We start from the raw sequence: 14,976 nt of genomic DNA on the forward strand, positions 1-14,976 counted from the left end.
GGTTCCTATGCATTCTTATCCAAAAAGGGAGGGGCAAAAGGGTCAATGGCCCTAATAATTGAGCTGATAACCTCTGGTAATTATCCTAAAATTTTCCCAAAAAAATTCGGACCCGAAAATAGCCCAGGGGCAAAACCGTCATTTTTCCGGTCCCGGGGCGAAATTCCAATTTTTGCACATACGCGTTCCATATGTGCGTGGCCAACATAATATGGCGTCGGATTCGCGAAATTCACTTTTTAAGCCCTCGAAAATCGACTGCAAAGTTCCGGGAATAAAATAATATTATTTTTCCAATTTTTGTCGAAATTCCAATTTTTGTCCATAACGACTCCCGGTATGCGTGGCCACCCAAAAATGGTGTCGGCCTCGAAAAATAACATCAAACGGCCTCCGAATCCGGCCTCGGTGCCCACAGGGGCAAAACCGTAATTTCTTACCCCCGGACCGAAATTCCAATTTTCACTTGTACTAACCCCAAACGTGTATGGCCAGCGTAATATGACGTCAGATTCCCCAAAATAATCTCTTAAGCCTTCGAAAATCGACCTCGAAATCCGGGTCCAATTCCGTGAACAAAGCTCGCTAAACTTTCAATTTCAAGGTCTCTCACTAACGGGCGGCTGTTTAGGGTTTACGCGTATCGACCTAGAGTTATTCGAGTCATGACGGTCCCGATCACTCAAAGAATGAGAGGAATTATCGTTAGTTCCAAAGGTCACGATCGTTCGGTTCAAGCTCGGGGCCGGTTGGCCACGTGCACTCTCGGACTTGCGGACTCACTCGCAATCCGTTTGTACATCGTTGGCCTTGGCCAGACCAAACCCGTCACTTTTCCTAAGATCGGCCCACGTTGGCCCAAAATATTCTCTCATCGTTTCTCAAGATCGGTACTCGGTTCGTGATCGGGCCCTTGGTCCACGTACCATTTTCCTAGTTAGCCGTACCCTTTTGGTTAGTATCCCGAGAGTGATCAGCTCTGGGCGAGACTTACTAAAATGAAATGCGAAATATTGTCAATTTTATTTATCCCAGAATTTCGTCGAAATTCGGGCTGTTACAGTCGCGACCCTCGCCCAGAGCAAGCGAGGGTTGGTCAGGCATTGCCAGTGTACAGCAAGGGTTGGTCGGCCACCCTCTCCGGCCTTAACTTCAAATTCCCAAAAAAAAAAACAAAGAAAAGGAAAAAAAGATAAAAATGTCCACGTCAGCGCCACGTGGCCGCCCCGCATCCACGTCAGCGATTTCCGACCAAAATTGGCCGGATGAACTCAATTGGCAAGAAATGAAAAGGTTTAGGACTATATTGATAAAGGTGAAAGGTTTAAGACTGAATTGGCAAAAGCGCAATATATTTAAGACTTTTTGGATAATTTTCCTGGTTTAGAACTGTTAATGCATTTTCTTGCCATTTATTTCTTTTTGAGGTTTTGAAATACATTAATGTTATTTTTTTATATTTTAATTGCATGTAGATCCATACTTTTATTACCCAAAGACATTGGCTCCAATGAGAGAAAATTATCAACTATACGAGATATGTTAGAAATTACACAGAAAAATCATTAACCGTGTGGGTAAATACTTCAAAATAATAGAGTGATGTTTATTTCATAGGCAAATACTTGCAAGTAGAGTGACATGTCTTTCATAACTGAAAATGTTACCTACTCCAAAGAGATTTACTTAACCTAAATATTTTTCTTTAGATATTTAGATTGAATATGGAAAAAACTAGGAAAAGTACCAAAGAATCATAAACATATTGCATTGGTACCAATTCAATCCATCTGGCCAATTTAGGCCGAAAATTATTGACGTGGACACCGGTTATGTTGGTATGGCCGACGCTGACGTGGAAAATTTTAATAATATTTTCAATTTTACTAATAATTTTTTTAAAAATTTTCTCTTTGTTTTTCCTTTTTTCCTTTCTTTTTTTTTTCCTTCTCTTTCCTTTGGCTTGTGGTTGGTACTCGGCCATGGCCGGCGATCAACCACAGGCAAGGGTGTTGCAGCCCCCGCCAAAGGCCACAAGGGCTACCCTCGCCTAGGCTGTGAGGGTCGAGCCCTTGCCAAATCCGACGAGGGCTGTAACGCCCTCACCTGTGGCCAATTGCTGGCCATTGCCAAGTTCCAGCCACTAGCCATAGGAAAGAGAAGCAAAAAAAGAAAAAGAAAAAAGGATTAAATTTTTAAAAAATTATGAAAAAATAAGAAATTATTAAAATATTATAAAAAAATATCCATATCAGCACCACCAATGTCATGTAGGACGACCGACGTCCACTTCAGCGATTTCCAGCTTAAATTGGGCGGATGGACTGAATTGGTATCAATGTGAAAATATTTAAGACTAAATTGATCCAATTAAAAGGTTAAAGGCTGAATTAGTACCAATGCAATCAGTTTATGACTTTTTTTGTACTTTTTCCAAAAAAACTACTACCTAGGTGAAGAAGTTGCTAAACTACTAATGGGGTGAATGATATTTTTTGTCTATGAAAGTGTCTACAAGGGCCAACCACTGAACTGTGTCGGCCCAAGCGTGTGCCTAGCCCTTTTTTTTTTTGAACTCTAGAAATAAAATTTTCGAAAAAAAAGTACAAGAGTTAAATTTAAAAATTGCGATATTGAAGAAAATTGCATGAAATTGAAACATAATATCTGTTTATGCAATATCAAGAACAATACATGAAACATTTAAAGTATGCGACAATAGTACTATAAAAGTATTTAAAATTTGATATTAGGAACAATACGAACAGAGTCCTAAGCCCGTCCAATTTGATCCTCGTAACCAAGGCAGCGGACACAACAAAAAAGCCAGGTGGAATGTTATGTAATATTCAATGAATTTCTGCTTCATGGCCGAGACCCTGCTGGCTTGAAGAAGGAATCTCCGTGGGAAGTGGCCAAAGGGGGAAAAGCAAGTACTTCTGAAGGCGTTTCTGCTCTTTGCAGATCCGGGACACCACTCGGTATACCTCCATCAAGAGTCTCGGGAATCGTCCAGTGAAGTAAATGTCCAAACCATCAGCATCCGATCCGAGGATCTCCTGCCAGAATCATCAAAACAACAACAAATATGAGCTTTGTATGCATGCAGCTACACATATCACCACAGGTCTAAAGAAAGAGCGAGAGAGTACCTCAACTTCATCTGAAGCTTCTGTGTGGCTAAACTTGTTTCGCACGGCTCTCAATAAGTCTCTGACACGGCTACAGTCATATTTCCTATGTTTGCGTAGGTCAGCCATAACTTCAGGCTCTATTTTGTCACCCCAATTCCCATCAAAAACCAGTTGCGCAGTGTTCTCCAATGCTTTCAAAAGATCTGAATTGGGTGCCCTAGCTTCCAATTCCACTTTATCGCTGACTTCACGAAAAAAGGAAAGTCTCACCTCTGAACTCCAAAAAAATGGATGGTGAAGCACCTCCGATGCCTTTGGCCTGGTAGTCATTAAAAGCAATTTACGATTGACCCAACATGCTCAAAGAAATTAATTACACGAACAACACTGACATAGACCGACTTCCCGAGTTTAAAAGCATCACAAGTTTGGCATTCGTGCAATCTCTAAAACAATTAAAATTGCATTAGCTCAACGAAAGAGAAACCAAAATGTCTGAAAACTTCGATACAATTCACAACTCATGAGTCCGGGATGAAGGCCGTTGTTTGACTACAATAAGAACCCATGAATTATTTACTCCTAACTACCTTAAATTAGCAATTTAATCAATTAGTTCCTAGTGTTTTTCTTTCATTGTAAGCATCATATGCTAAACCCCCTGAATCTTCATATGAAATTCTCTTCGGTGTATGTATAACAAATCGTCTCTTAATACCGTGCCAGGAATGATTGGAATTTATATGTTCGTGGGTGGTTAAAAAACTTATAGCCCTAATACTAGGTTTCTGACAATGATCATCTTCAATTGGAATATCGCTATTGTCAAATGCATTTAGGCTATCACATGATCAACCTTTTCTCCGGCTTCTATTGTCAATTGCCAAAAGAAATGAGTGGATCTACACATTTTTTGCTCATCAAGTAGAGCCCCACCAGCAGGACAAATATTTAAGGCATGCTACACGAATTTCAGGCCACCTTTAATACTCACGAGATTAAGTGATGCAGGAAAATGGAAATCAGTCAATAAAAAATGGTTACAAAATCTCTCAAATGGGTAGTGATGCAAATTAAGGATGATAGTACACTCACCTCAAATTGGGATCTTCGTTTAGTAAACGCGAAAGCAGATCATGGGCCTCTGGTATGAATTTTACCGAGGACAGGTCCATTTGGTTTTTAGCAATATTGGAGTCACGAAATAGAATTTCACCAAATGGGTGTCCTCCACAAGTGATGCAAAAGAACAAGACACAACCTAAACTAAACAAATCCATTGCTGAGGTTTGGCGTCCACCTTTAAGTTGTTCAGGTGCTCGCCATCCGGAGCTTCCACAACCTGCAACAACGACATCGAAGATCAACAAAAGAGCCCTCATCACTTGGACCATGTATAGATGGATATCATAGATTCACCAATCAACGAAGGGAGACCATGGGAAAGACTGTCAAATCTCCACAAACTATAACACAACATAAGAAGTAATACAAAGCAACCTGACTTTCAACATAACAGTCTTCTTTAAAAGAAGAGATATATTGCTCTAACAAGTAAAATTATAGGTCTAAAATTTTTAGCCAGGTATCTAAAGATGATTACCACTGTATAGATTCAGATTATGCACGGATCAATCTTGAGGAAAAGAAGATCAAAGGTCTGGATAAAGCTATCATGAGCACTTACCAATGGCACGATATCCCATGGAAGATCTATCTTTAGGAAGGCATGTGCTAATGCCCATATCAGATAGCTTAGCACCAAGCGATCGACTATTTGTAATCAAGACATTTTGAGGCTTTAAGTCCTGATGAATTATTTTTAAGTAATGCAAATGCTCGAGTCCCGATACCACATCCCTGTATCATAATATTAATAAGACATCATGACTTAAATCGACAATGTATATAGAACCAAATGGCATTGGATACATAAAATAAGTCATATCCTATTGGAAATTAAAGAATTTCTCTAACACACGAAGACCTAGTAAGGATGCCAGAAGTACACTGGAGAAAAAAACTGTTAAAGGTTCTTTACGTAAACTATGCAATGAAAAACCCGGTGCAGAATTTGATCGCCACATCAATCACATCAACATTTACTGATTTGAGTGCACAAGGATTCTGTAGCATTCACGAATCAAAAAGAAAGAAGGTATACTGATTTTACCAAGATGCAAAAATCAATGGATTTATCACTACGTAATTGATAATACGTAATTGATTTCCATGAGAAGAAAAATAAGAGTTTAGCCTTGATAGGGAGATTGAACTTATCCTATAACTCTAGAAAGGAAGCTGCGAGGTTCAAAACTCAGCCCATAATGTTGATTGCATTAGGCTAACCACAGTTAAGGTAGCGGCCTAATAATTCCCTGTATCATGCATCACTTTGAAGTTTTTGCAGGAAAGCTATAAAGCCCTTCGACTGGCACCTGATACCCACTTGAGCCAGCAAAGAAGAGTACATGAAGGTAGTGATCTCTATGAGATGCTTCTGAGTCATGTAAAACATATGTAAGCAAGCTCATTACAAATACAAATACAAATACGTGACAGTTGATTTTAGGAGTGCGGCAATAAGCAAGATATTGCAATTATCTCTCTAATCATAACCTTTTGGCACGTCAAAACATAAAAATTACCTCATTAGTTTCAGTAAACAAGATGAGGGATAACCATCTTCCCGCCACAAGTCATCACCCTCCATCATATTCCTAACACATTTGATTTTATAATCATCCATTGATGCTGAATCATCAGAGACAGAGTTATTTGAAGAATTGGAATGTACTTGAATTAAATCATCTAAGCTGCAATCACAGCGCTCTAGTGCAAGATACACGAAATCCTCGTCGCACTGCTCTCCAAAATACCGGACAATATTTTCATGTTTGTCAGATGCTTTCAACTTCTGAATCTCGTTGATGGCAACAGCATGATGAGCCCCGACAAGTTGTTTCACGGCAACATGTCGATCTTCATATTTGCCCTCATAAACAATGGTCCCATTACTTCCCTTAGCAATTTCAATCCTTGACACGGAGATTTTACCAATTTTACGCCATCCAGTGCCACCATCAGGAAAGCTATTGAGCTTCATCAATTCGCCATCATTGCTCCTGATATAGTCAATCCCACCGTCATTTCCTGAAAAGACATATTCCACCTTTTTGTCAAAAACTCTATAATTGATTTTCTTCCCATGATCTCTCGAGAAAGCGCCTACATTTACGCGGAAAGACAGAATCGTGAGGCTTGATATGAGACATGCTAATCCAGATAATATCTCAAGTTAGTTAATTAAGGGGTAATGTGGTAACTAAGCGATACCCCTCTAGTAGGTGTATGATTTGAGGACGTACCATGCAGAAGCTACTGCTCTTGTAATGACCTAGTTCGACAAAGGCATGAAGTAATTGTCGGGATGAGAGACAACTTAGTATGAGATGGGTCAGAGCGAATAATATCTCGAGTGAATTAATCTAGATGTCACCCATAAGGTAAACATAGATGAAATTATGGTACATGAGATTGAAATTAAATGATCATGTAGGTAACTTCCTGATGTCTTTCTTTTTTTTGAGGTCTTACGAGTGTCGGGAGAAGAGTGATCTTCGGGTTTCTTGGTCTTAGAAGGAAAAAGGTTGTTAACTTTCACCCTTTTGATGACGGAGCTGAAGTCCTCTTTGAATATGTCTGCTTGGTATAAAAACCCCTAGTCGGTGAATTCGCTGGTAACTCTGGGATGGGGTCGAAACTCTTTGATGACATGCCGATTAAAAATATCGTCCGTAATTTGATGCCAACATTCAAAGGGACTGTCGCTGGTCGAGACATAGTGGTTTCTCTTCCAGAATGGATACTCCATTGAATAGAAAATAGGCATAGGGATGCCCTGGGTAAGCCCAAATTGCTGCGCGCAATACTGCGGGGAGTACATTTCTAATCCAGGCTTGAGTTTCCCTTTCCCCGACAACTATAGAGGAAGGTCCACAGGAGTAAGAACAAAGAACCAGAATTTCTGTGTTCTGTTGAAGAAGACGAAGTTGGAGACATTGACAAAGTCGAGGACACGAAGAGGGCAGAAGTCAGTTGTGTCAAGCATATGGTCATAAAACCAGCTCTGAAAGTACCGAAAAGAAGAAACGCCTGCAGGAATGGCTTTGAACCGGTAACTCAACAGTCCACACTCTCTGGTATCTGGAAAATAAGGTTTTCAGCTTTAATATTTCTAGAGCGAGGCATGGCATGCTTGACGTCCGAAAACAAAGAAGGAAAATACGACTTTGCCCATGTCTGAAGGACCTAGAAACGACCGAAGAAGACGCCGAATTTATCCTCATAGATGGACGTAGCTGCGTGATTTAGGTCCCTGTAGAGAACAGCCAGTATGAGAAGGCCCAAAGCGAAAAGCTTGCCCTCAGCAAGGTAAAAGACCAGGTTTGCTAAATCCTTGGAAACTCTCGGCGACAAGTGAAAAAGGACATATTTGGAAAGCCAAAAGAACAAAAAGGCTATATGCTTCTGGGTAACTTAACTAGAGTCCTTGTAAAAACAACTCATAAAGGAATCATAAGAGATATCCTCCATGCGTTCGAAGTAGGTACATTTGGCTGAATCGGAAGAAGCCAAATCTTCACCTCATGGACTAAGCCTAGTAATAGCGAGTAAGTCTAGAAGGGTGATCGACATCAGCCTAGAACGGAAGAAGAAACAATTGGCTGATCGAGACCAGAAGCTGGTTAGGCCACCCAGAAGACCCAAATCAAGGTTCCGGTTAAAACAGCAAAATTGGAGAACCTTATCAATTTGGGTGGATTCCCAAGTTGATTCCTTTTGGGACCTTATCCTTAAATATCATTGGAAGAACAAAGGGTCAAAGAAAGGAAAAGCTCTGAATCGTTCGGAAGGGGTGTCCACCCAATTTCAATAATGTGTTTCCACTGGAAAGGAAGTTTCTCTTCCTTGTATCGAGGAAAGCAACCTTGGAGGGACAAAGGAATTCAAGGGTTGATAAAGCAAGGGCATGGTGGGGTTCAGTTCCAGAGTCATTAAGCAAAGAGGGAGATTATTGCTGGTATCCTCATCTTCCAGGAGTTGATCAAAGCGAGATGGAAATGCTGAAGCCGTATACGTTGGAGATTGATTCTTAGGCGAATTGCAACTTCAAGGAGCAGAAGAAGATCCAAATCCAGGAAAAGGTAAATGTTCTCGAGAGGTTCCTGGTGAAGAAGAGAGGTAAAAAATACTATCTAGAAAAGGAGTAGATCCCGAGTAACGGCTCTATAGGCTGGCAGGTGATAGTCAAATTAGGCAAATCCCACCAATCGGGCCACGTGTCCAAATTAGATTGGAGAAGCTAAAGCGATTGTCTGGATAATGGATCAGCTATACCGGCTTTCTACAAGGATTGTGAAAGGGTGACTTATGACATTCTGGAACATTTCAAAGAATTAAAAAATCTTTTAATTCTTTTAAAAGGGACATATGTTGAAACTCAAAAATGACCTAAAGTTTAGCATAAATATTGGGGCTGATTCATCGACAAAGAATTAAGTAATGTGGTCAAATCAGGGAGCGCCCATTGCAAGATCGGCGTCGGACAATTAATGATGCAATTGATGAAAGGGAGATTAAGGCAATTGTCGATGTATAACAATGATTGGTAAACCACGTCTGAAGAAAGTCAAATCGAGAGGAAGCGGGAATATTACAATTGCTTGTGGATAAGAATATGCAATTAAAGATCGTGAGAGCAGAGCCGAGTATCTTGGAGGCAATTGAAGTTCGTGACTTAGAAGACAACCACTTGTTGAAGGTACACTTTGTACATGGCTATATAAGGCCGAGTAGAATAAATTGTAAAGCATTTGCAATCAACAACACTTATCAAAAGTTTCTGCAGTTTAATTCATAGATTATTTATCCATACTAGCAATTCTTTATTCTTTTAGTTAGCTTTCGTAGTTTGTCCACATCCATTGTTTCATGTTCGTCACAGAACCCAATTTACTTTAAAAAATCAAAGCATCAACATTTGGTAAAAGGTCGACCATTTTCGGCGAAACAGAATAAATGAGGCTGATGACGTTTGTCAGTGCTTGTGGACTATATTCTTAAGGATCGTTTGTGCTTACTATAGCAAGAGGAGCAATAGCTAATGTGTAAGATTTTCTATTTGGCCCAAAAAAGTTGGTCAAAAATCTAACCAGTTCCAACAATACAGCATAGCTTGAAATAATACCTTAACCGCCTATCCTTATGGTCTGGCAGCTTTCTAGCCACGACCCCTTTCAGTGTTCTACATTTCAAGGTTGAACTCATACTTTATCTTATAGAACAACTCAGATTTGACAATCTCAATGTAGAGAGCATACCTTCGTATTTGCGATCAACACCCTTAGAGGAAGAATGTTCGGTATTATCTGGTTTACTAACCTCCACCTGTGACAAAACTTGTGTAAGCATGTATTCAGTGCATCAAATAAGATTTCTACCATGTGTCAAACGGTTATAGAGGTTGATGCTTAGATTCAAACTGACTGAACGTGAAAAGAGACCAAACGAGTTTTGAGATTTCATTGACAGTATTGATCAGAGTATGGCCTTGGATGAGTAGCTCGTCAAACAAGTCTGAATTACAAGAGAACAGTTTGGACAATGGAATACCTTCTATGAGCCACTCATCCCAATTTATTCACAGCACTTTGGATTAAGAATTAACTTGAACATGAAGGAAGCACCACATCAGAAATTTAAGATATCGGTACAGCTGTCAGCACTTTTTCGCACCACATCATAGATTTAAGATACCAATACAACGTTCAACGCTCTGGATTGAGTACGTAACAACACCTCTGGAAAGCATGATTAAACTAACTGGCACAAATAAAAGTTCTTTGCTTGTATATCGCAGAAAAATACTGAAAAAAGTTATAAAAAAAAAAAAGAATGCCCTTTTGAAAGAGGAAAAATTATAACAGACCAAAAAAAAAATTATTCTGAATGCGTTAATGGGAAACATGACACATGCTTATCAAGTGCCATCCTCCATCTATGCGGTCCAGTAGGAAAATCAGTAGTGTTGGTTACCTCGGATGAGCTTTCCGCTTCAATTAAACAGCTAATTGATTCGGGCAGCTGGATCGATGAAAGACAGTTGCGGGCACTGATTCTAAGATTTTTCAAATGACCGACGGAGGCAGGAATTTCTTGAACAGCAGTTCCATCTATAAGAATCTCTTCCAAGGACATGAGGAAACCCAGCTCTTCAGGCAACTTACTGAGTTTAGTGCAACACCTCAAGTTCAGTGAAACCAAGCGCCGCAGACTTTTTACTGATGAACCGATTTCAACCAATTGATCACACTTTTCAAGAATCAATCTCTCTAGACATTTGTAATGAGATAAGTCTGGAGTTCTGATCAAGTCAACACAACCGGTGAGGTTCAAAACTTTCAAATTCCCGGCTTTCTGTCAAAAGGTAGGATAACAAAAGAGTTAATTTTTCCGCAACAATTTGAAAAATGAAATTAAAAATAATATACTTCTCTACCTCGATTTCACTCCAACCATTCCATTTTTCATGAACCTTGCTCCAAGAAAGATCTAGAATAACCAACTTTTCCAAATCCAAATTTTGAGCACCAAGATTCCGAGGACAACCTTGCCAATGGAGCCATCTTAAACTTGACAGAAGCCCCTTAAAATTTCCTTCGAGGTTCGCCTGATCCAATCGAAGGAATCTTATGTTCGACATATTCTCAAAATGTGTTGGTCCAAAACTCCATTCTGACCCACTGTCAAATTTGAGAAGAACACCTTCAACGCGTTTCGTTCCCTACACGTGGAATGTAGGATTACCAATGGGACTAAGTTCGTATCCAGAAAATTGGGCGTATCTAAATATACTAAGTTCGGTCTCATCATTCTTATAGACCAATTTGGAGATGACCGACATCAGTTTTGAAATTTGAAATTTAACAATTCATGAATAGTCTTAAAATATGTGGGAGTTTTAAAATTGTATATGTCGAGTTAATTGTGATTGTTTTCCCTGAAGGGTAGAGTGCCGCACCCCCCCCCCTAAAATGTGAATTCCCGTGCACAAAGGAAATCGGACCTGGGATTTACCTCCTTTCTCTGTAGTACCTCCAATGCATCCCTGTGATTCCATAACCTACTTTGCTCGTATAATTTGCCCCCACTTTCTTGAGAAACAATTTCTCTACCGAGATATTTAAGTTGATTGTGCATCCACAATATATTATCTTCTCCAATTTTAATCAATGACATCAATTGAAGAACTTCAAGATCTTTTGTTGGATATAAGCCACGATCTCTCCACATGTATGTTGTCGTACTCTTATCATATCCATCGAAAAGACAAGCTATATCAAGAAATATTTGTTTCTGATCGAAATCTAATGCATCATAACTTGTCTTCAACTTACTTCCAATACTCTTGATGTGACCTTTTTTCCACACCAACAACCAATCATCCCACATTTCTTCTTTTTGTCCATGTATTGATAAAGTCGAACCCATAACCTCGAGAGCCAATGGAAGACCTTCAGCTATCATCACAAATTCTCTAGACTTTTCCATTTTCTTAATTGGAGGACAATCTCTTTTGAAAGCATGCTTGCTGAATAGTTGAAGAGACATTTGAAAATCCAAACCACCAACTTCATAAGTCATTTTTACTCCAAATTCGTGTAGGACAATTGCGTTTCTTGTTGTTATAAGTATCCGACTTCCTGGACCGAAGCAACCTTGCCTCCCCAAAAGTGCAGTTAATTGACTCTTTTCATCAACATCATCAAGAAGAATAAGAACTTTCTTATGTGAAAATCTCTCTTCTATTGTCTTTATTCCCTCCTCTGTACAATGGATCCATGGATGTGCTTGTTTTGAGAGGTCTGAGATTAGTAAAGACTGTAACCACAGAATTCCATTCTGATGTGAAGATTCTCTAACATCAGCAAGGAAACAATAGTTAGCAAAGTCCCCAGAAAGTTTGTTGTAGACTATTTTGGCAAGAGTAGTTTTTCCGATGCCACCCATTCCGTGGATTCCCACGATCTTTGTATCATCAGTGTCGGTGCCTATCATCCCCAAAACTTCTTTGACACTGTCGTTGACCCCAAGCAAGAAGTCACTAACCACCAAATACGCCTTCTTCAGCTTACTTAAAACCATGGTGACTACCCCTTTAACTAGTTCTCCTCCGGACCTAACGAAAAAATGACGAGAAAGGCCAAGGCAAAGTGGAAAGTTAGCTGAAATCTATGCAATAGGAATTGATAGCAGTCAATGGAAGCCAGGAGATGCAACAAGAACTACGGCAACTACAAAAGGAACATACCACATTGCATAGATAGAGTAAATTTATGGACATGCTAGGCAGATGCTCAAACGGTGTGCAGCATTCGAACAGTTACACAACCGTCAAAGTACAGTATATGATCACTATATCTTGATAATTAGAAGAAAAGAGGCTGATGATATTTACCATATTTCTAATGTGTTAATAAGCTTCTCCTTCTCAAAATAGCTTTACCATTAGCATGTAGTCGCTAGGGTGTAGTTCATACTCCCTATCAACAGGAAGACACAGGGTCTTGCTCCCTGATGAGCGAACGGGGTCCGAGGGGCCATCTCGGCAGGTCATGAATAGCTATTGGGTATATATAATTTCTTTATCTTATAATTGAGGATTGTAATAGAGAGGTGGGAGGTGCTAAGTATAATAGAATTCTTTGCTAGATGTAGCTCTAGTTTAAGGGTGAACCAGGATAAACTTTGTGTCTCGATTTCTCTTTCTCGATTTTACTCTTTATTTCGTTGTGTTTGAGTATTTAATCTAACAATAGTACACGTCTTAAGTGTTATGAATAATAAATAAAAGATCCATTAACTTTCAGCATACAACATAAGTTAATTTTGACTAACATTAATATGCACTCTCATTACATAAATACGCAAACAAATTATTTCATATTTCGTGTCATAAATATTAAATGTCAGATTAGATTGAGGACACACTACGCAAACAAAGGGAACCAGCGTAGCTACAATTTTTCCACGTTAAAAAAAAAAAAGAGGAAATTTTCAACAGAAAAGCCTTTGTACTTGAATTTCATGGTCTCCTGTATCAGGCATTAATCGAGGGTGGAAGATAATGAGCTACCTGTTAGCCACGTCTTGTCTGTTCCATCCCTTTAACCCTCCAACCTCTTTGAGAGCAGCTCTCCACTTGCGGATGGTCTCATCGTCCACTCGCTTCTTGTTTTCGTGCACAAGCAAGGCCTCACCATAACGTCCAGTTTGGTTTTGAACCTCGGATGGTTCGACATCGTAGAAAATGGGCATGATTACCTGTTCCTTCCTCTTCCAACAGTCCACCATCTGGGCCAACTCCTTCAGACACCATCTGCTAGAAGCATAACTTATAGAGAAGATGGGTATGAAGATCTTCGATTGCTCCATTGCTCTGAGCAGATTTGGGCCGATCTCTTCACCGGCGCGGAGATCTTCGTCATCCTTGTATGTACGGACTCCTACATCTTTGAGACGGGTATAGAGATGATCGGTGAAGTCCGCGCGCGTGTCCGGTCCTCTGAAGCTCAAAAACACTTCATAATCGTACCCTTCCATCTCGACCAGTTGCAGAGAAAATGAAGCACCAGAGCCGCACCAGTTCGGCAAAAGCAGATTGCTGAGCTCTACAAAGCCGAAAGTTTGTGGAATTGTAGTAATGTTACTGCTAAGCAAAACGGGTACAACCGATTATAATTTATCTAGTTGATCTCAAGACAAAATTTCTCAGGACCACAAATGTCAAGGAAGGAAGTTTCGGGGAACCTCACATGTGTCTGGAAAGGCAGAGTGCATAGCACATGCAGCACCTTTTTTTTCCTCCTTTTATACAACGATCCATGTTGGATGTGGGACCGGTCTCGTAAATCCCCTCATCAAGGTACAGTAGAATTTCCCCATCAAAGACAATTGCAAGAAGACAACTAACAAAACAATGAAAACCGGTCGGAAAGTTAAAACTCGTGTCAAAGTCGAGGCCTTTAGGCCCAGAGTCGACCTTTCATCGGTGGCAAAAGATAACTCCACATATTCGATGTTGTGAATAGCCTTTACAAGGGCCTCTTTTTTAATCGGCAGACCATTGGCATACGGATACAAGAGTAAAAAAATAAATTAAAAATAAGAACAGCAATAATCTTGAACTTTTGCAAAATGCACGACGGGATCCTCAAACTTTTTTTTTTACTAATTTTATGATTGCTCACACGGTCATTAATCTGTGCCATCCTGCATAGCTATTTCAGACTATATGATTAAAAACGATTCTTTATGCCACAAAAAATTCTATATTGATATACGCATATCACATCTACCGCAAATTAATTTTCGTGTCACAAAAAATCATAAATTGATACATTCGTGCCATGCTTATTCAAAATTAATTTTTCGTGTCACAAAAATCCTAAACCGGTACATTCTTGTGCTGCATTTACTGCAATTTCGCCCTAAGATTTTGGTATATTTGTCAAAGATGTACCGGCTTGAAATTTTTTGTAATGCGAAAATTAATTTGAAGTAAATGTGGCACAAATATATTAGTTGAGAATTTTTTAAGGTATTAGTCCTTCTTTCTATCAAAACATGGGAAAAGGTGGATCGCGATGAATGATAGAAGTAATTTACTGGTTGACAAGTGGATCATGATGAACCACCAATTAGATTTGTCATAAAACAAGAAGCCTTTCCTACTTCCTTTACTCGAACGGCATAGTGGATTCGATCAGCAGTTTGCCAA

General features: G+C 39.6%; 1 protein-coding gene across 1 annotated transcript; it reads right to left on the bottom strand.

Annotated features, from left to right (window-relative positions):
- Positions 1–2,773: 2,773 nt before the first annotated feature.
- LOC115671685 (disease resistance protein L6-like) lies at positions 2,774–14,047 on the bottom strand. The gene is made up of 10 exons (XM_056318885.1): positions 13,333–14,047; positions 11,274–12,375; positions 10,696–10,980; positions 10,233–10,613; positions 9,518–9,584; positions 5,783–6,287; positions 4,822–4,994; positions 4,230–4,476; positions 3,153–3,453; positions 2,774–3,059 (listed from the first exon to the last, which is right to left on the bottom strand). The coding sequence occupies exons 1-10, from the start codon at positions 13,797–13,799 to the stop codon at positions 2,850–2,852; spliced, it is 3,738 nt and encodes a 1,245-aa protein (XP_056174860.1). The 5' UTR covers positions 13,800–14,047; the 3' UTR covers positions 2,774–2,849.
- Between the last annotated feature and the right edge of the window lie 929 nt (positions 14,048–14,976).

Source organism: Syzygium oleosum, unplaced genomic scaffold, assembly GCF_021117445.2.
Source record: "Syzygium oleosum isolate NSW1041296 unplaced genomic scaffold, Sole_v2.1 Sole_v2.16, whole genome shotgun sequence".
NCBI lineage: Eukaryota > Viridiplantae > Streptophyta > Magnoliopsida > Myrtales > Myrtaceae > Syzygium > Syzygium oleosum.